This window comes from Sciurus carolinensis, chromosome 17 (assembly GCF_902686445.1).
Source record: "Sciurus carolinensis chromosome 17, mSciCar1.2, whole genome shotgun sequence".
In the NCBI taxonomy this organism is placed as follows: Eukaryota; Metazoa; Chordata; class Mammalia; order Rodentia; family Sciuridae; genus Sciurus; species Sciurus carolinensis.
Window position 1 is genome coordinate 54,714,440 of NC_062229.1, and position 23,004 is coordinate 54,737,443.

At 38.6% G+C, this 23,004-nt stretch overlaps 1 protein-coding gene across 2 annotated transcripts in view; it reads right to left on the reverse strand.

The window, feature by feature from the left end:
* The window catches only part of Cacna2d3 (calcium voltage-gated channel auxiliary subunit alpha2delta 3), an 885,854-nt gene that overhangs the window by 616,844 nt on the left and 246,006 nt on the right, over positions 1-23,004 (reverse strand). For both annotated transcript variants that reach the window (XM_047531971.1, XM_047531972.1), the window contains exon 4: positions 13,786-13,845. In XM_047531971.1, the coding sequence (XP_047387927.1) occupies positions 13,786-13,845 (60 nt within the window). The remainder of the gene's footprint in view (positions 1-13,785; positions 13,846-23,004) is intronic.

Below are 23,004 nucleotides of genomic sequence, written 5' to 3' on the forward strand. Positions count from 1 at the left end.
TATCTTGCTTACAATGAATTAGTGTAGTCAACGTTTGTAACTGCTTATCAAGTGGCAGATAAGTATCATTGGGATGAGAAAAATTAACCAACACATGAATTTATTACAAGGAACAAAAAAATCTGTTTCATTAAAAGGCTGCCGTTAGTATATGAAAATGTATTTGAAAGAATCAACCTTTTTGTTGAAGATGGCTTTGAAGAATCACCTTTTTCTAATTGAAAAAAACAGATGACAACTTCATTAAGTAACAACAATTCCTAACACTGGTGATGACCAATCAGCTGTGGCCTTTAGTAATTGTATCATCATGATGGATGGCAACTAATTCTAACAAATATCGAAGGACATCCTCTAGATGCCAGGTGCCTGTTCTCATGGAACTTAAATTTTGTTGGAGGAGAAAGAAAATGAACAGGAAAAAAAAAAATCTTACTGGGGGACTTCGTGAAGGGAAGGGAATGAGATAGGACCATTCTAGAAAATTTCCTTTTAAATTATTCAATAGCTCTTTCAAATAATCCATGATAAAATTCATCTTAAATTTATTTCCTTGTAAAATGTTGTCCAGTGGAAACTAAGGACAGTGTTACAACCTGTGCTCCTATGAAGAAACCTAGCATATCAGTCTTTGGAGCCAGGCAGACTTGAGTGTGGCTTTTCCCTTCTCCACCTATCATAGTCCATCACTTGGCTTCTCCATCTTCAGTTTCTCCATATGTAAAATAGAGAATACCTATCTCACAGGATTGTAAGGAATCTGATTAATGAAATAATCTCTTATTATTGCGCCACTGCCTGTACTTAAGATTTAGTTCTGATAATGGTGTCTATTACTCGTATCATTGTGACTGTATTCCGTGAGTATTAACCAACAAAGAGAAATATCCTGAAGTCGTTAGTCATAGAAGATTTTTAATATGAATAAATTAGGATTACCATAACAAAGGCATGTGCTTGGAGCTATGTATATTATGAAATCCTTTATCACAAAGTAATCCGAAAGTAGAAAAGATGAGAATGAATTCATCTGTGTATAGGTGTCTGGTTTTTCTGTTTTTGTTTTGTTTTGTTTTTTGTTTTTTTGTTTTGTTTTGTTTTTTGTACTGGAGATTGAACTCAGGGGTGCTTAACCAATGAACCACATCCCCAGCCCTATTTTGTATTTTATTTAGAGACAGAGTCTCACTGAGTTGCACCGTGCCTCACTTTTGCTGAGGCTGGCTTTGAACTCACGATCCTCCTGCCTCAGTCTCCAGAGCCACTGGGATTACAGGCATATGTCACTGTGCCCTGTAAGGTGCCTGACTTATTAACAGACTTTAATGGAACTGGACAATTTCTTCTGAGTTTTCTACCTTCTGGGCTGTCACCAGATTCAAGATTTACTTTAAAAACTCAATACCAGTTGGCAAGTCCTAGGACCACAAGATCCTTTGTGAAAAATCAGTGACCAAAGGGCATTCCTGTTACTGCCAAAGAATTTGCTGGAGGAAGATGGCGAGGTACTTTTGGGCTCTGTCAGTGACCTCTGCAGCCGCCCATCTTAATGAGAGACACTTCAGTTTCTGTAAAGGTCCTATGAGACTCTGAACTATTATGACCAGAACCACTAAGTACTTCTCTCACATGGTTAAAGATATCTCAAGAAGGCCCTCATATCCCCAAATGTCCTCCTTACACGCTGCCTGACATCTGAAACATCACAATCACATTGTGGATGTGGAAGCAATAAAACTGAACTTTAAAAGAATTTGGATGTTTAATAAAGTTTGAATTGGTGATGTATTCTTGTGTTTAAAATACATGATTTCAAACAAATGAGTTTTAAACAAATATTTGTTTAAAAATAAATATCCCTGGAAATGAGAAGGTCCAACTGAGAAAGCCTAAGAGCAAAAGGAATTATAAAGGAACCAATGACTGGCAGGAAAGATGCTTTCTCAGGCAATAATCTAAACTTCCATAATCACTGTAACCCACAAATTAAGGCACACACAGTCATAAGAGAAGAGTGTTCACATAAGAAAGATCAGGACGATGGAGTTTGACCAGTTTGTTCATTCTTTTTTTTGGTACTGGGGATTGATCCCAGGGGTGCTTAACCACTGAGCCACATCCCCAGTCCTTTTTTGTGTTTTATTTAGAGACAGGGTCTCACTGAGTTGCTTAGGGCCTCACTAAGTTGCTGAGACTGGCTTTGAACTCACAATCCTCCTGCCTCAGACTCCCTAGTTGCTGAGATTACAGGCATGTACCACCAAGCCCGGCTTGGGTTGTTCATTCTTGATGCAATTAGAGACTTAAAAAAAAAAAAAAAGACTCATGGTTTCCAAATACATAAGTAGCAAAAATAAATAAATAAATAACAGAGGTTCACTGATGTGGAAACATTGCACAATCAAATAACAGACAACTTGAAAAGGAGCAAATTTCCTTCTGAATAACAGAATGATTGTTCAAACAAAACCAGATCCAGTGTCACAGCTTTGAAGTTGTACTTTCTGTCTTTAAATTTGTCAATACTAATATTGTTATCTAGATTTAGAATAGGGAAAGGTACTAACATAATTAAATGGTAGAAATTGTAGACTTTTGATAAGCAAAAGTCTATCACATTCTAAAATTCACTTTACTCTTTTTTCAAATGGATGATGGCCTCTGTAGTTCTTCTTTTCTATTTTTCTTTTTTCTTTTCTTTTTTTTTTTTTTTTTTAGGTGGGGAAGGGCTGGGGATAGAACTCAGGGACCTTTGACCACTGAGCCACATCCCCAGCCCTTTTTTGTATTTTATTTAGAGACAGAGTCTTACGGACTTCCTTAGCGCCTCACTTTTACTGAGGCTGGTTTCGAACCCACAATCCTCCTGCCTCAGCCTCCTGAGCTGCTGGGATTGCAGGTGTGTTCTTTAAGAGCAAAGAAGACAATGTTGTGTTCACTGATTATATAATGTTGGAATGTAAAAGATCAAATCACTGGAGGCTACTCTGCTAGGTACCATATATCACTCTCTACTTTTCAACTCTAATAACTTTCCTCATATAAATTAAAATAATTCAATATATTTGGGCTTCTTAGAACACCTCCTATATGGATGGGATGATACTAAGTTACAAGAAGGACATTTGTAAATACCAGTCAGACACATAATTACAATGGTTGGCATCTAATAAAAAAAAATTACTAGATGTGGGAAGAGGCAGAAAAAATGTAACAAAAATAAAAAAAGAGTCAGAATAAATATAAATGGCACAGATGGAATTAGCAGAGAAGGAATTCAAAATAGCTATTGTAGATATTTTTTGAAAACTTAAAACATGGACAAGTGAGACCGTATCTCAAAATAAAAAAATAATAAAAAAAAAGGGCTGGGGATGTGACTCAATGGTTAGCTGCCATTGGGTTCAATTCACAGTACCAAAAAGAAAAAAAAAAAAAGAAAAAAGAAAAAAGAAAATATGGACATAATTAGTAAATAGATGGGAATTTCAGCAGAGAAATGAAAAATTTAAAAAAATAGAATTTAACAAAATCCTGCAGCTAAACATATAATATATGAAATAAAATAGTCACTGGATAAGTTTATTGGCAAGGTAGAGACTAGAGAAGAGTGAATTAATGTATATTTAAATTACAGATTGGAAACAAGGACAAAAAGTTGTGATGATCATATTAAGCAGTCTATCAAAGATGGCATTTAAGTTCCAAATGAAAATGTAAAGACAAAAGAGCAGATAAGATTCTAAACAAATTATATAGTCAGACTATTCGGGAATCTCAGTAAACTCTAAGCAGAATAAATACAAAGACAAATACATCTAGGAATATCCTTGATGGACCACATGGTATAGTATACTGAAAATCAAATCTTAAAAGCAGCAGAGAAAAATGACTCACTGTATGCAAAGGAACAAAGATACAAATGCTTGCCAACATTTCATCAGAAGCATTAAATATCAGAAGAGAATGAACTATCTCTTTAAAGTGCTATAAGAAAACTTAAGCTGTCAACTCAAAATTCTATATCTAGTAAGATTATCCTTCAAAAACAAAATGAAAATAAAGATACTTTAGATAAACAAAAGCTGAAATAAGTTTATGTGATCAGACCTGCAATGTAAAATAAAACAAGACAAATAGAAAACACTAAAAAAGGTTCTTCGGGCTAAAGAGAATAACAGATGGAAACGCAAATTCATAGGGAGGAATGAAAAGTACCAGAAAGAACAAGTAAGTAAGCATATCACCATCTTTCTTCTTGCATTAATTTCATTAGAAGACATTTATTTAAAGCAACACACACACACACACACACACACACACACACACACACAAAACCAACAATGGCATTTTCTTATCGGGTATAAAACACAGATATAAATGCACTGATAATGTATTTTAGTGTATCAGTGAAATACACTGATAATGCCACAAAGGATGGAGGTAGGTGGAATGATCCTGTTGTAAAGGTCTCACATTTTAGTAAAGTGGTAGCTCACCTACTTAATTAACTCTAGAAACACTCTGCACTTAAAAATGCTGAATATGACCTCTAAAGCAAAGTAAGCACTAAAAAAAATTTTAATGTGGATTAAAAGCCAACAGAGAAACAAAGTAATACACAAAAATATATTCAATTAACCCAAGAGAACATAGGGAAGGAAAGGAGCAAAAAGCAGAGAAAGCAAATACCAAGAAACAAAACAAAGAGAGCAAATAACAAGGCAAATGCAGTTACATCAAATATTATATAGAGTGTAAACAAAACAAACCATCCAACTAAAAGCAGAGGTTGTGGACCGATTCAAAGAGCAAAAGTCAAATATATTCTTCCACCATTGCTACTTAAAGACATAGATAATAAATGTACAAGAAAAAAAAAAAAAAAGATAAACCTTGTAAAAATCTGGCGTGAGGATTGGGGTTGTGGCTCAGTGGTGGAGCGTTGCCTAGCATGTATGAGGCACTGGGTTCCATCCTCAGCATCACGTAAAAATAAAAACATAAAATAAAGGTATTGTGTCCATTTACAACTAAAAAATTATTTAAAAAGCAGGTGTGCTATATAACAAAGAATAATAACAGCAATAAAAATATTTCTTAAAGATTAAGATGTTCCATTCACCAAGAACACAAAACAATCCTAAATGTGTTACAATAGAGAGCTTCAAGATACATGAACAAAAATCCATCAGAACTAAAGGAAGAAATGAACTAATTCACAATTTGGAGACTTTACTATCACATGTTAAAGAGGCTTCTATTAAAAGAATACTTTGAAGTGAAAGACAATGAAGGCAGAACATATTAACTCAGAGGTGAAAGAAATGTGGGAAAACACTATTTAAAGGGAAATAAACAATATATGAAGGTTATGTTAAAAAAGAAGAATGCAACGTTGTAGACCAATCTCAGACATTATGTTAAGGAAAGAAACCAAACTCAAAAGAGTTTGTCATATATATATATATATATATTTTTTTTTAGGTTCAAAAATATACAAAAGCAATCTAATGTAAAAAATCAGAACAGTTGCTTCCTGTAGAGGCAGAAGGAAGTTAAAAGGTTTAGATATGAGGTGTCCCCCAAAAGCTGATGTGTGAAACAATGCAAGAAGGTTTAGCAGTGAAATTGTTGGGTTAGGAGAGCCTTAACCTCATCAGTGCATTAATCTCCTGTTGGGAATTAACTGGTTGGTAACTGTAGGTAGGTAGTATATGGCTGGAGGAGGTGGGTCACTGAGGGTATGCCTTTAGGGTTTATATTTTGTCCCCACTGAGGGGAATTCTCTTATGCCCTATACTTCCTGGTGCAATGTCCTGAGCTGCTTTCCTCCATTACATCCTTCCACCATGATGTTCTGCCACATCTTGGACCCTGAGGAATGGAGTCAGCCATCTATGGACTGAGACCTCTGAAACTGTGATCCCCAAGTAAGTTTTTCCTGCTTAAAATTGTTCTTGTCAGGTCTTTTGGTCACAGCAGAAAAAGAAACTGACTAAAACAAATGTAAAGGGGGAAGAAAGAAACTTGCCTTGTAAATTCAAAATTAGGAAGTTTTGAGATGTATGCATTGTACCACGTGCAAATTTTGCATCATAAAATAAAAAATAGTATTCATCACAATTGTCATCAGGCAATAGTCTGTGTACTTATAGGTCAGTAAGGGCTAAATTACTGGCTCTTTTTTTGTTTCCTATTGTGTTTGGATCCTTCTATTCCACAGGTAGCACAATGCCTGAAATACAATAGGTATTTGATGAACACTTGTTGGGAAAATAAATGAATAAATGTAAAACATTCAGTCCTCACTGAACTCACTGTATTTTTTTGTTTGCGGGGGGGGGGGTACTGGAAATGGAACCCAGGGGTGCTTAACCACTGAACCACATTCCCAACCCTTTTTATATTTTATTTAGAGACAAGGTCTCTCTAAGTTGCTTTGTGCTTCGCCAAATTGGTGAGGCTCACTTTGAACTTGCGACCCTCCTGCCTCAGCCTCTGGAACCATTGGGATTACAAGCATGAACCACTGCACCCAGTCTTCACACTGTATTTTAACTGGCCAGTTCCTCTCCATATTTTGTGGTAGCCATTTGCTGCCATGCCTCTTAGTTTGTGAGAGTCCCATAAGACAGAAGAGGACTTAACATACACTGAGTTCTGCATAAATGTTAAATTAAGCAACAAATGCACACTTATGTGAATAAAATTAACAGGCTAGGAAGTGATAAGCATCATTAAAAAGGCAAAAAGCAAGTGTCATTAGAGTTGTCAAAAGACAAAATTACAATAAATTTAGTTATCGAGCTAATTGGTTTTTATTTGCAATTCATGAATTGAAGCAGCCTCTGTTCTACAAAACAGAATGAGAGCTTCTATGGGGCAAGGGTAACTGTGGGTTTGTAAGATGAGAATCAGGAAAGATAACATGAGGTTAACATGACTGGTTAACATGAGGTCCCCCCAGATATATTTTTGTAAGGATTAAAGCAAAAGACTTTTCTGATGATAAGGACTCAAGTAGGCTGGAATCTCATGGTTTTTGTTTGCGTGTTTGAAGAAAAAATGGTCTGCTTTTGGGTCTTTCTGCTTCCTTAAAGCATCAATCTGAGTATGTGGCACATAGCATCAGTGACTCCATTTTGGTTTGATCTGATCTGTTCAGGTCTAGTATAGGAGGTGAGTTCAAAACTGTGGCCTCACATAATTTTTGTTTAAAAGAGTTCAGAAATGAGAAAGATTATTTTGTGGAAAACAGATAAAATAAATTTAGTTTCTTTTATTTGTGAAAAATAAAAGATACTTTGGGTTCCCTATGTTTAGAGAGATTTCTTCTAGTTGTGTTGGAGGTAAACCTAGAATTTCCACTCAATCCAGACTCACCCTGCTTTGGAGATTTGCTCCAAGGTGTTCTAAACTCCCAGACTAGGCGAGGTCTCCTTGTCCTGCACTATGATAATCCCCTTACTTCTCTTTTATGTCACTCACCATGATTGGAATTTAACAATATGTTATCATGTCTTCAGCATCTGTCATTCTCATTAGATGATAAGTTCCATGAGACCAAAGACAGAGACTACCTGTCTGGCTCATGGCCTTGACCATGGCCCAGAGCCTGATGTGCAGGAGGCAGCTGATTCATTGTTTGAATGAATCTCAGCATCTGTGAGATGGATGAGGCCTTAGGTATCATCTAGATACTACAAGCATATCCTTTTATGGATGAGCAAAGAAGCCCCAGGAGTACATTCTCAAGCACATAAATGTTGCAGCTGGAATTTGAACTGGTAAAGTCTAAATTTCCAGATGTCCAGACCAAAGCTGTGGAATCAAGCTGAAGTTCCACCCAGTGCCCTTTCTTCTACTTGCCTAAGATGAACACTTAGGGTCACGAACACAACATGTGAACATCAAAGAACTGATTAATAACAGGCTCAAAGTCTTGACATTGGCCTTATTCCAGGTTATAATCCAAGTCAAATGAACAAAACCAATGGTGTGTGTGTGTGTGTGTGTGTGCGTGCGCGTGTGTGTGTTTCCCTAGGGTGTGTGGATAACAACTGAGAAATGACTAATTTTAAAATGCTTACAACTTAAAGAGTTCTTGGGAACTACTTACGCATCACACTTATGAATTAAAGACATGGGGCAAGTCCTAACCAAGAAACACCTAATGGAAGATCTCAAAGTGCTGAAGACTAACTGTGACCCCTTGCCAAACTGATAAAAAGAAAAAAGAAAAAAACAATAGGCATGCTTTCATCAGACCAGAGGGGGAAAGTGGGAAATGTGAAGTTCCCATCTCTTTTGATTTATCTTTCTTATCAGTGGGGCCTCTATCTTTCTGGCTTACTGCACAAGATCCAATTAGTTACCTGAATGAAAAACACCATTTCTAGCTGGGCACAACGGCACATACCTGTAGCCTCTCATGTTAGCAGCTTGGGAGGCTGAGGCAGGAAGACCATGAGTTCAAAGCCACTCTCAGCAATTTGGTGAGGCTTTAAGCAACTCAGTGAAACCCTGTCTCTAAATAAAATATAAAACAGGGCTGGGGATGTGGCTCAGTGGTCGAGTGCCCCTGAATTTAATCCCCGGTACCCCTCACCCCCCAAAAAAACACGATTTCTATTTGGGGCCTGGGTCTTCCTTGCTCCCGCGACCCCAGCAAGGAGCTCAACACCTTGCTCAGTGGAATTGGAGAGGAATGATGAATCCAGGCTTGTCCAGCCTGCAGGGAAACCCCCTAGAGGGCAGTCATTTCCTCTGCTCAGGAAGCACTTCTGCTGAAGCCTTCCTTTGCTCTTGTTTATGACATAAAGTTTTTCCCCAGGGCAAGAGCTTCACTTTGCAGTAGGGAAACCACTGTCCTGTCAGGATGAGGGATGGCTCTGCTCTGCTGTGTGCGGTTCCACTGTCCTTTCTAATCCTTTCCTCCAAACCCCGCCAGTGGATGATGCTAGAAGTTCTAAACTGGATGCTAGACTTGTAAGCCTCCCCCTTTCTCCTCCCCTGGGTCTTCTTTACCCAGTGTTCCCAGGGCAATAGGCAGTGATGAGCAGGCAGAGGAAGTTAATCTGGGAACTCAGTGGTCGTCCTACCTCAGGGTCTCTGCCTCCTTTCCACTCCAAACCCCAGGAAATCAGACCACCAGGTCTATAAGACAGGCCCCTGCAGCATAGTAAGGACAGGAGGGGACTCCAGGACACTGTACTGTGACCCCACCCAGGGTCCTTGCCACTCTCATGCTTGTCATCTCTCCGAATGTCACCAGGCTTTTTTTTTTTTTTTTCTATTACTTACAAAACAACAAAGAAAATTTATTATAGAAAACTTGGTAATGGAAAAAGCCTCTGCAAGATACACAATTCAAAACCACATTTTTTTTTCCCTCTGTGCACCAGCTCTGTGCAATTGGCACTTATTGGAGACAGCTTTCAAAGAAAATATGTTTGCGGTTCAAAGATAAGCAGGTTTTTAGTAAACTGTCAAAAGGACTTTTTTTCCTTCTCCTTCGCTTGCCAGTAGAAGAACCAGAAAGAAAATGCAAGTGAAGGAAGACATTCTTTCTGAATTTTCTAGATGTATAAATCTAGTTTTCAGAGAATTATCAATAGGTGAGGTAGTCAAGACTAGGTCCCCCTCAATTCTCTCCTGAATTGGATTTTGTTATCTAAATAATGAAGGTTAAAAACACTAAAATAAACACATATGGTAATGCAATACAGGTTGGTTTTTTTTAAAAACTGTTTTCATTAAATTATCAGTCTTTTAATAAAAGCCTATGTTAATTCACAGAATAAAATTTTAAAAAGGGAAATGCTATTTTAACAAGGCCTCTGAACCTCAGTCATGACTGAAAATTGCCCCCACAAATAAAAACTACACCAAGGGAACAAAAACTAAACTAAAAAAAGGCCAATTTAGAACTCATAGGCCACCACAAACAAGAACAAGCCAAAGGGCCAAACCAACACCAATGTCCACAAGAAAGTTACCCAGCCATTGAAGATCAAGCAGACCTAGTTTCCACAGAGGACTCAAATTCTGGTATCTTCACATATGCTACCTATCAGAGACTGTACTTTGTCCCTTGTCCCAATATAGTTTTTATTAAGATCAAATACCATAAGTAAGGGCCTTGGAGAGGAGACTGCAGATGTCAAGGCCAAAAGTCTATGGCCAAAAAGTGAAACCTCTGGAAAGACTGTGAGAGGGATTTAAACGTAAAATAAAATCCTCACAATAAAGGAGGCATAATTTTGAGGGTTGGGGAGCTTTTCATGATTTTACAGATAAAAAACAAATTCTTCATTTTTAAAGCAGATGAACATTGGAATTATGTGAAGATTTTGATCTTTGATTTTGAGAGAAGGTACAGAGACATCATGTCTTTTCTATTTGGGGCACAAGGAAGCTAAGATCTCTGAAACTTTTAGCTACATAGTTTAGGACATTTCACAAAAACCCTTCCTTTCTTTTCCTCCCTTTAGGCAAACAGACCTCTGGCTTCCTTTGTTCTTCCCCAGCTCAGAGAGCAGGGTCCTCCTCAGCATTATTTCACGGTGAGCAGATGGTAGTCTGAAATTTTTTGATAAAAACAATCCTCTGGCAGAGGTTGTGGAGAGGTCAGCAGAGCCCAGATTAACAATTGATCAGCTCTAATGGACCATCATAGCAATAAACTCAGAGCCGGAGCTTGGGCCTGCTACCTTAGTAATGGCAACCGGCCTCACACCCGAGCTGTTAACAGACTTGCACTTAATAGCATTGAAGCTTCAGCAGCTTTGGAGCTTTCATCTAAGCAGGGATGGCTCTTCCATGCACATCTGTCTTATCAAAGGCCTCTCTTTTATAGGTTTCTGGCAAAGAGCACAGAGTGGTCTCCAACCCAGAGATGTCACCTAGGTCTGAGGTCTGAATAATGAGCGATGCTGTGGAATAGGACAGGTTATTTCAACATCTACTCTTGTGTTCAGATCACAATAGTACCCTCCAATATTCTTCAGCTCATGTTCAGAGAGGGTGACGGAGGAGGACATATCAGACTACCCCTTCCTGTTCACAAGAGAACAAAAACTAAGGACTTGTGTTCTCGGTATCATTTGTTTGTTTGTTTGTTTTTGAGAGAGAAGGACCTCAAAGCTGCATTTGTGTTAACGGCACCACACCTGACAAGGGGGATCAGCTATGTGACACCAAAATTTTATTGTAAAGCTTCTGTCATAGGAGACCAGAACATTCCCAGAAATAGCAATAGCTTCAAGTCAGGTATAGTGGCACATGCCTGGAATCCCAGCAATTTGGGAGGCAGAGGCAGGAGGATCACAAGTTCGAGGCCAGCCTCAGCAATTTAGAGAGGCCCTAAGCAGCTTAGCAAGACCCTGCCTTAAAATAAAAAATAAAAACGAGTTAGGGATGTGGCTCAGTTGTTAAGCATCCCTGCATTTAATCCCCAATACCAATAATAATAATAATCATAATAATAGCTTCAGATGGACAAAAAGGGATGCATTTAGTAGCTGAACTAAACCCTTGAACATTTTTCCTGTGTTGAAGGATAAATAATCCCCTAAAGTCAATCAATCCAGTCACACCACCCCCTTAGACTCAGCCCTGCTACACTTAATAGAAAACTGATCTCAGAGTAAAACTGACTATAAATACCAGAGCCATAAATACCAGATTTTAAAAAACAGTCCTGACTTCAACAATATTTCTCACTCCTGCAAATTCTTTTCTTCCTATCCGGCCAACAGATTCAAACACTTGGTCCAAAAAATAAATAAATAAGGATAATGACATTCTCTAACACGTTAATCACAGTATAAGGGTCAAAATCAGGCAATCCAACATGAATATGAAATTATTATCTAAGATTATCTAAGGCCAGAACATATTCAAATCTTCCTTCCTGGCTCATGATCCAATTTCGGATCACATGTTGCCCTCAGCGGACATGTGCCGTTCATCTCTCCTTTTGGAACGAATGCTCAGTGATGTCTCTTTGTCTTTCTCAACCTTGGCCTTTTTTAAGATGAGTGGAGCCTGTTACTTAGCAGAGTGTTCCTCCATCTGGAGTTATCTGGTGTTTTATCGTGATGATATTCAGGCTACATATTTGGGGTGAGAATTCCACATAAGTGATACTGTGTATTTCCAGATCATCACATCTGGAGCTATTCAGCTTCACTTTGTCTCTGTTATAGTTTTGATCTGGAATATCCCTGAAGGGCTCCTGTGGTGAAGGCTTGGTCCCCAAAGGTCAGCGAATGCCCGCCAGGACCACATGGGGCCAACACATGAGGAGAGTGGGAAGAGGACCAGGTTCTTGTTATATTCTCTGTGCTGTCCTCTGCGCCTTTTCTTATATCTTTGCCCAAAGAGCTGAACCCACTTCTTCCTTCTCTGTCAATGTTGCCAACAGTCCTTGGTGCTTCTTCATTTTCCCCTCCACCCTCCTAAGCTTGACTACACTTCTGGCTGTGTTTCTTTCCTATTTTGGGTGTGATGACTGAAAATGACCCCAGATTGAGGGCTTGACCTTTTTGTTGTTGTCGTTGTTAGCCCTGTTCTTCAACCTTCTCCACCCAGCTCAGTGACTCAGAAGACTGAACTATTTCAACTGCAACAATAGTTGTATTCTGCCATGTTGGGCAAGAGATAAGGAAGCAGGAAAGGGTTATTGGAGGTCTCTTCCCTGCAAATTCCACCCTTGCCTGATCACCATGGATGACTACACTATCAAATCCTCTATAAAATACCTTTTTCTTATGGCCACACCCTCTGGGTTCTAGAAACCTGACTTCCTCCGGCTAGAAAGATGGTGAGCTCTGGGGTACCATCATTTGCTTGTTTCTTTTAACCTGACCACACATCTATAAATATTCTCCCTATTAAACTTTCCTCAATTACCCCCTTTTGAGTATGCAGTCTTTTATCCATAAGGAGAAAAACATGGATGGAAGTGATAACAAGAGATGCATCCATGAGCAAGAGAGCCTTGGATTACCATCTTTTTGTGCTTAAAACTTTACATCTGGCTTTATATTTTCCATATTAATGAAAACATAGCAAAATAAATACTATTTCCTAATTGTGACCACATGCCACTAAAAAGATATGTCCTAGCAAATAGTAGAGCAGAAGATTATGATTTGTTCCTTCTGTTTTCCTAGAAGAGAGGAAAATCTACGAAACTCAAAATGACAATTTAGAAAAAAAGTTCCTTCAGAAGGGAACCCCCCAAAAAATTCCAAGTTTCAATCCAATTACTTGTTGCCTTTTACCATATTTTCTACATACACCAACATCTAAATCCTTCTCAACCAAACACAGGTGTACCATGATCCGATACAAGAAATTTATTAAATAGATGTTCAAGTCCCAAGTATATGAAGCATTTAACTTTGGAAGTGTGATGTTCAGTTTTAAAAACCAATGCTAAAGTTAGATGCATTACAACATTTTCAGTCACCTGGATTCCAAAATACAGCCCAGGAAGTGGGACTTGGATATATTGTGCTATTTTATCAATTTACCATTCAAAGCTCTGGTAATTACGGTCAGTTGATGGACCTAATTCCCTACACATGGAAATCTGGTTATATACATGTGAATGTGTGGTGTCACCCACTCTATCATTGATGAAACTGGTTGAGGATGGCTATCTTACCCTGTCAAGACAGAGGTTCATTTATTCCCTTTCTGCACCACCCTCCCAAAAGCCTCTTCCAATTGTTTAAACTCACAAACAGCATAACTCAAACTACAGTCTGTTACCTGTAAGTCTGCATCAAATTCATGCTTCAGGTGTGCCTCTTCCGCCGCTTCTACAAGACGCTGTGAAGACAGAAGGCAACATTCAAGATCAGAATTATGTAAAAAATAAGTAAATACATAAATCAAAATAATAATAAAAGATCAGAACTGTGACCTAGATTCCATCTATACAACATGGAAAGACTAGGTTTCAGGATATGCATTGAGATCCGGAGTCTTTGCTCCTGTGAAACTGGAGATAATTATGCCATTGGCCAAATTTAATCTCTGCCTTCATCATTCAATGACAACTCCTCCAATAAATACTTACTGTTATTTATATCTATAAATACACATGTGTTCTGCATTCATTTTCATAAAAATTCAAAGATCCTGGCTCTTAAGACCCAATGCAGATCCAACCTACCTAGAACAGTTCATTCCTTGGGTATAGAAGGTCCTTAGTCAAGATTTATTGAGTTGAACGGAGTCCAACTTTAAGTGGGCTAAGGTTCTTTCCCACTGGTTTGGAAAACAGCACTTATTTTAATTTCCCCAATCATTCAAGGTTAATTCTTTTGGCACTCAGTTCTACTATATAATTATCAGGTGATAGTTAATTGCATTTTATGATACACAAAAGCCATTTTGACAATCTGCATCCCAATAATATAATCATTGAAATTAAATCAATATTCAGGACCCATAAAAATACCACACAGTATTTTTCTTATACAATTCAACAAATTCATATTCTTATGAAAACAATTTCATGACATGTCCTTATTTAAAGAAAATCAGCCAACTACCAAAATCATTTTTTACTTTAATTAGAATTCACCAACCAAATGACATTTCCCACCATGAAAATACAGACAGACTGGAAGATATTATGGAAAACTCATTTAGTGAAATAATATTTCACTGAAATTTCATAGTAATCAAAGGGAAATCTTTAGATATAAGTAAAAATTCAGTCATTTCTATTTTTTCCATGGTTACTCTTGTAGCCTATGCTGTCATTATTATTATTATTATTATTATTATTATTAAACCAGGTATTGAACCCAGGGATCTGAGCCACATCCCCAGCCCTATTTTGTATTTTATCTAGAGACAGGGTCTCATGAATTGCTTAGGGCCTCGCTAAGTTGCCGAGGCTGGCTTTGAACTTGTGATCCTCCTGCCTCAGCATGGGACTTACAAGGAGATGAGCCAATGGAGACAGCACTCCCGCAGACAGGAATCAGGAGGGATGGGAATCTGGTTTCCAACACTCCCTTCAGTTAGGCAGTCAGGAAGGGCCTCTCCTTCCCCAATCAGTCAAAGAACAGATGCCCAGAAGATTTTCTGGGGTCTGATCCAAAAGACCTGTTCTTCACTCTAGCCCAGATGCCAAGCCTCTTGTGAGGGATCTTGGGACAAGCCCAGTTGTGAGATCTTGGGATAAACCCTTGCCCTCTCTGGGTCTCACTTTCCTCATCTGAACCACATGAAGAAGTGACCATAGAGTAGGGGTTCTCAAAGTATAGTCCCCTTCTGCAGCATAAGTTTTACCTGGAAACCTGCTAGAAATGCAGTCTCTCAGACCTCATCCCTGTCCTGCCAAAGCAGCAGCTCTGGGGGTGGCCCCAGGTTAAGCCCATCCTCCACGTGGTTCTGCTGGTTCTAAGTTGGGAACCACTGGCTGAAAACCGCACTCGCCCCATGCCCTTCCTCACCCTGATGCCTTGAGGAATGGGTCCCACCCGCACTACAAGGTTTCTCAATTCTTACTTGTCATTTTAAAATCTGTTTACATATGTGCTTTTAAGACACGGAATTATTGACAGAAAAGAGACATTCGATGGAGAGAGTAAGAAACAGAAAAGAAAGAAGGAAGGAAGGGAAGAAGGAAGGAAGGAAGGAAGGAAGGAAGGAAGGAAGGAAGGAAGGAAGGAAGGATGATAAGCCTGGCACAGTGATGCATGCCTGTAATCCCAGCAGCTCAGGAGGCTGAGGCAGGAAGATTGAGAGTTCAAACCTTGAGCAACTTAGTGAGACTCTTAGCAACTCTTTGAGACCCTGTCTCTAAATAAAATATAAAAAAGGGCTGGGGATGTGACTCAGTGGTTAAGTGCCCCTGGGTTCAATCCCCAGTGCCAAAAAAGAAGAAGAAGAAGAAGAAGAAGAAGAAAGAAAGAAAAGAAGAACAAGCACTGTATGTGGAGACTGGGCATGCTTTCATTGGGTCATCTTGGAATCATTCTAGTCAATTACGCTTGGCAGCCTTCCAGGATCACATGGTACAATCTGCAAAGGTATTGATGTGGAACATGACAGATGAATGACAGGCAACAATAGAAGAAATCTATGTTCCTGAGAGCTTATTCTCTTAATCTTTGTAATAGATTTAGAATTTCTCTGCATGGATTATGAAATAGTTACATATTGAGCTTTATAGCATGTGTATAAATATTATGCATGTCTGAACACTTACATTATCAAAACAAGTCATGCATTCTGAACATTTATTTACTTAAACACCTTAAAAAGATTTTCAGTGGATTCTGAGAATACAGAGGGGAAATAAAAACATCGATGAAATGGCCAATTGATCAAAAGATAAAAGCAAAATAAAACTTCACAAGGACCAAGACACATAATATTGGAGAAAAGAAAGAAAGAAGGAAAGAATTGGGAAGGAAAAAAAATCTTGTTTCTTACTAACAAAATGAAAATAATAGGTGAGTTGAAATTATCATGCAAAGGTTTACAGTGGACTGTATTTCACATACAGCATTTCATTTACACATGTGTATGTATATACATATATGTCTATGCACATCATAAAATCACATATATTCTTTAACATATTCCTGTATAACACCACACGAAATGTATTGAACCACAAACACCACAACACAAGCGACAGGACACAGAAGGAACACACTGGAAACAATTCAGTAATACTCTCTTCTCTGCTCAGAGCAGCCAGGAGGACACAAGACTCTGACCTCTGATACTGCTGATCAATTTTAGTGGGATTTTTTGTTTTCATTTTTTTGGTCCTGGGGATTGAACCCAGGGATGCTTTGCCACTGAGCTACATCCCCAGTTCCTTTTATTTATTTATTTATTTTTAATTTGAGACAGGGCCTCACTGAATTGCTTGAAGCAAATAAGTACTTTGGAACAGGGCTCTCTGCAAGGATATTGCCTAGACACAGCAAACCACTGGCAGAGGCTGATGGGAGACAGGACTACAATTTCTAGAAGGATGCAGGGGAAATCTCCCAGGAAACAGTTGCTGGGCACAGTAAGCATAGGAAGAACTACACACTTGGTAGGAGTAACAAAGGCTAGTTGACCTTCCTTAAAAGAAATGTTCTTTGAGAAGGAAATCATGTGCCACAAATTTACCTAAAATAGACTCCTGGGGACCAAAGTTCTACCATCCACCAAATAAAAAATAAACTGAATCCTCATCCAACAAAGTCAAGGCCATTCAGTTTCGAATTCTGACATTGGCCAGTAGAAAATAGCAACTTATAACATCTCTTCCCTGAGCAAATATCCTTATCACCTCCATAAAAAGAAGAATGTTTTAAAAAATAAGTTTGATTATCATTGGCAGGCAAGAAAAATCCATTCAATTTGCTAATATTTTAGTGATTATGTGAGGAACCATCACGGAGCCTGGGGAAAACGATTAGTCTATTATATCTATTAGAAAGGCAGTGTATTTTAATAATAATAAGTTAATTTTCTCTTATATGAATTCCCTTTTTGAATCTGCAGATGGGATTACAGAATTGTGAATGTGATTTTTAATTAAAATTGAACACTGGAAATAAAAATGACTTTGAAGACTCCAGTCTTCAGACTGAGTTCTAAGGTACTAGAAAACAGCAGTTTCGCCCACAGATTTTTTTTTTTCTTCTTTAACGCCAAAGCATTTCTTTACTCCATAAAAATGATAACAATGTACAAAAATATAAATCCTTTGAACAAAGCATCTACCAGCTAAAAGGTTGTAATTCAAGAGTCGATGCACATTTCCCGACTTTTATATTTCTACATAACTCTTCTCTTTTAGGGAAATAAATACAAACAAGAGCTATCTTTATAAACACTAGACTCCATGGGCAGTATTTACAGCTGTGGTGAAGGCAAAGCTGCCGAGGGGAACAGCAGGGATATTAAAGCATTTCATTAAAAATCACATCTTATTTCTTGTGACAATGATCCCGTGGATATCTGGAGAACACTACAGAATGCAGCCTCCCACTTCCTCCCCGAACACTTAAATCAAAAGTAGGGTTAAAGCCATTGGAGAGATCAAGTTTGGTCATGGTCCAGACAAAGAAAAATCAGATACCAAATCTAAGTAAGGATTGCATCAGAAGAAGAAAATGATTTTTATTTTATTTTATTTTATTTTTGTTCTGCTCGTGTGTGTGTGATTTTTTTTTCTTCCTGGTCATTTTTGACTTAACAATGGGAAAAAAAGAGAGAAAAAAACATGCAGTCAGAGGTGAGAAAGATAATGGAAAACGTGATATCCACCCAAAGGAACTTACTACTGAACTCCTACTGAGTCCCATCAGAATGAACAAATTGGGTACCAATGAAAATAAAAAGTTAATAAAAAAAAAAAAAAGATCCTTAGAACGGTGGGTGGGACAATTACAGATGAAAATCCTTAAAGCAAAACAATACTATAAAAACCATATGGAATAGCAAAGTAAAAAGTTATTTTTATTTCTCCTGTTAAAGCTCAAAAGCTTTGGCTTGTAAAAGCTGTTATAATGAGCTGTCTGAATGTAACAAAGATTTCAAAGCACTTAATATGTTTAGTGGTTTTCATTCAACATTCTGCAACAACACATATAATACTCATACCAGGGTTTTTATTGCTATTTTTTTTTTCTGGAATGAACACATAATTCTTTCTCAAATAAGGTTTAAGTTCAAGTGGGGAAACTTTAAAGAAAATCTATTGTCATTAACATGGATTTGGGCTGCATCGATGATTAACTTGAAGTTAATGAATGAATTCCCATTAATATCAGAGCTAGACATTACATGACCCTGCCTTCATGTCAACATGGACTAGCTGTGTAGAAAACAAGCAAACACAGTCATTAAAGAGTAGCAGTGATTACTGTCACAACAGTATCCAGTGTGACATGGTTCATGTTTTTCTTACCCAAGATTTGGTGGCTTTTTGGCTTTTTTTTTTTTTTTTTTTTTTTTTTTTTGGTACCAGGACTTGAATCCAGGAGTGTTTAATAACTGAGCCACATCCCCAACCCTCTCAAATATTTTATTTAGATACAGGGTCTAACTGAGTTACTTAGGGCCTCACTAGGTTGCTGAGGCTGGCTTTGAACTCAGGATCCTCCTGACTCAGCCTCATGAACTGCTGGGATTATAGGCACGTGCCACTGTGCCCAGCTATGGCATTTGTTTTAAGGACTTGAGTTTGATGGAAAAAGAGTCAGACCTTCTGTCCATCAATTAGAGTGTGTACCCAGGACTAATGCTACCCACGCTTACATGACATGGCAGGGCTTGACAGGGACATACTACGGTCCATATGAGTGAGGACAGAGGAGACCCAGGTCCTCTTTTCACTGACAAACTCAATAGATCCTGAAACTAAATAAAACATCTCTATGCTCAGTAAGGGTCACTGGCACATCAAAAGATGTCTCCAGGAACCCAAACAAAATGAGATTGATTTGTTCCTATAATTTCAAACACTTCTATCTTGTGTCCAGAGTCAGAATTCATCCCTTTCAGAATCATTACATTGGAGACATAAAGTAAGATGTTCAAATTTACATTTTCATTCCTACTGGTATTGAAATCCCTTCTTTTCTTGGGATACAGTTTTCATCACTCTGTAACAGTGTAGATGAATCTTTGGTGCTTTGGTACCATGGATTGAACCCCGGGGCATTTAACACTGAGCCACATCTCCAGTACAGGGTCTCACTGAGTTGCTCAGGGCTTCCCTAAGTTGCTGGGGCTGCCTTTGAACTCTCGATCCTTCTGTCTCAGCCTCCTGAGTTCCTGGGATTACAGGCAAGCACCACTGTCCCCAGCCTTTGCTGCTTTTGTATCTGGAATCATTAGAAGATTATTAAAGCGTGGGACTGTACCACCAGTGGCCCAGAAGCATCGTGAGGTGGTTTATAGGAGAGAGAGGGACACACACAAGGAAAATAGCTATTTTAATATAAAGAAGTAAGTGACAAATGAATACTGCCAGGAGGCCAAGAAAGCTTCCCAGAACAAGTGACATTTAGGCTGAGCTCTGAAGGAGAAAAGGAAACACCTAGGAGAAAGACACCCGGGTGCTGAAAGGATGTCCCAACCAATATGAGAACATTTCACACTTGGTTTTGGAGGTAAGAAAGTGTTCTGGAAACAGCAATTAGAAAAAAGTTCTGGAAACAGTTAGCACTCAGAGACCTACACAAAGGCCACATCAATGACATCAGGCCATAAAGCAGGACAAAAGGAAGAACCTGGAGAGATGGACAAAGTCAGACAAGGCACAAGCTGGGGCATTGGCACCTCCCACCCCACAAGGCTGCAACCGCAGTCAGAATCATATCTGAGAGCTTGATTATACTCCATAATCCTTATTGATACAAATGTTTTTACTTTTCAATTCCCATAGAAGTGGCACACATAAATCACCTACTATCAAGATGATCGTTTCTTTAGAGAAAAACAGCTTTTAAAGAGGCTTCATTATTTCTTTGTTCCTGTAAAAGAAATAAGCTTTGTTGCACACGAATGAACATTTTGTGTAAAATGACCTTCTGCCTGAAAGCTGCAAAGATTGCTTCTGCTTTAAAAACAGCAAACATTTCAAAGTGGATTATAAAAGCTAATCTATAAGGTTTCCAGTGAAAGCAGGAAACAGAACAAAAGAACAAACACACCTCACGTGTATGGAGAGGTCTCTTCCCTTCCTTCACTCCTCCCTCTTCCTGTCTCCTTCAGATCCTAGAAGGCTACCCCGGCCTTTTACAAGACAAAATAAGCCTGTGGTTTACATCAGGAGACACGATCACAATCAATAACAAATTATCTTTGTTTCCACAGGAGATACCTGTTATCAATTTGAGGCTGATTAAATTAATACCTGTTATCAATGTGGATGGCCGATTTCCAAACCAAAGTCATCTCATTCTACATCCAAGGCCCCACGTGCTAAAATGCAGCATTTTGCAAAGCTGTTGAAGATGAAACCAGCCAAACTTTGCTTAAAGGGCCACCCAAGGGCCTGGACAGCTAGGGCAGCAGGGTAGGAAGAGGGGAGAAGTCTGCTTTATATTTCAGTCCAAGCAATTTTCAAAACAATCTAGCATTTTAAAGAATGGCCTCTGCTTATACCCGCCCTGGGACTGTTTGAGGGTTGATTATCACAATCCAGACTATTTAGTCACAAAACTTGAAAGTTCCCCGCCAGAACATTTTAGTTCAAGAGGTAACTGAGCTGTTTCCTTTGTGGATAATGGAACTGTCTGTAACTTCCTGAGAGGATGAAGAGGGACTACAACATTACTTGACTTCAAGGATGAATAGTTATTTTCCACAAAGAGTGGAAACCACCCTCCCTAAGTATTCTGACAATGGGGAATAGAATAGAATTCTGTTCCAACCCTTCATTACAACCTTCCCTGGGTTTACTTGGAAGGTGTAGACTGGAACCCACAATGGCAGAGCTTTGAAGATATTGTGCAACTAGCCAAGGAAGACAGGAACATCAGCCCCAGTAAGTCCTGACCAAGCTATTAGTGTTGGTAAGACACCTGTTGTACAGTCTCCTTTCCTGTACAGTCTCCTTTTTCCATCACTTCTGTTCAATTTAGTTTAACAAGTATTTGTTGAGAACCTATTAGGTGACCAGGTCCTATTAGGGATCCCAAGAAATAGGTGACTTAGTTTCCAATCTCAAAGCCTCTAATAGAGTTTGTTGATAAGCCTCAGAACCCAAGGACAAGGTCTTACAGTTTGAATATGAGGTGTCCCCCAAACCTCAGGAGACAATGTAGCAATGATGAGAGATGAAATGATTAGATTGTTAGGGCTGTAAATTCATTGGTGGATTGATCCATTTGATAGATTAATAATTTGAAAGAACTAACTGCACTGAATAGTCAATGTAGGCAGGTAGGTTGTGGACGGAGGAAGTAGGTCATTGGGGGTGTGCCTCTGGGATTTATAGTTTGTCCCTGGCCCCTTGTGTCTCTCTCTGCTTTCCATCTGTCATGAGCTGAGCAGCTTTCTTCCGCCACACTTTTCCACCATGATGTTCTACCTCACATCGGGCCCACAACAATGGAGTCAGCCGACCATGGACTGAACCTCCGAAACTGTGAGTCCAATTAAACTTTTCCTACTCTGAGTTGTTCTGGTCAGGTACTTTTGTCACAGTAATGAAGAGATGAACTAATATGCAAGGGTTTGAATCCAGGTCTTCCTACTCACTAGCTGCTTGTCACTGGAAAAATCTTCATTTTTCTGAGTCTAGTCTTTCTTCTCCGATGAACTAAATCCCATCTTTAGTCTGTACCTCAGCATGAGAACTTGAGAATGTGCACACACATTTCCTAAGGGATTCTGTCATAGGCAAGCTCTGCCATTAACATAGACTGGACATGTCTGTGATTTTCCACAATGCCAGAACTTATTGAATAATAATAAATTCCATAAGCTACATTACTTTCATTGGCTTTAAATCACCAAAAACACTCATGGTTCACTTGGGTCATGACAGAGGCAATCATGAGTTCTTTTATTCCATTCCAATCTTAATTATTAATATCTTTAACACTCGAGTCGCACATCACACTTTGCATAATGAAATACAGGCTAAGAAAGGTTTAAGGTAGTCTGAGGGTTTCAAGAGGCTTCCACTTATCTGCAAATGCCATAATGTTCTTCTTTTTTATGACTGAATAATATTCCATTGTGTATATATACCAGTTTCTTTATCCATTCATCTGTTGAAGGGCATCTAGGTTGGTTTCACAATCCAGTTATTGTGAATTGAACTGCTATAAACATTGATGTGGTTGCATTACTGTAGTATGCTAATTTTAAGTCCTTTGGGTATAACCGAGGAGTGGGATAGAACTGGAGAATATAATGCTAAGTGAAATAAGTCAATCCCCAAAAAACAAAGGTCAAATGTTTTCCCTGATAAATGGATGAAGATAAATAATGGGGTGAGAG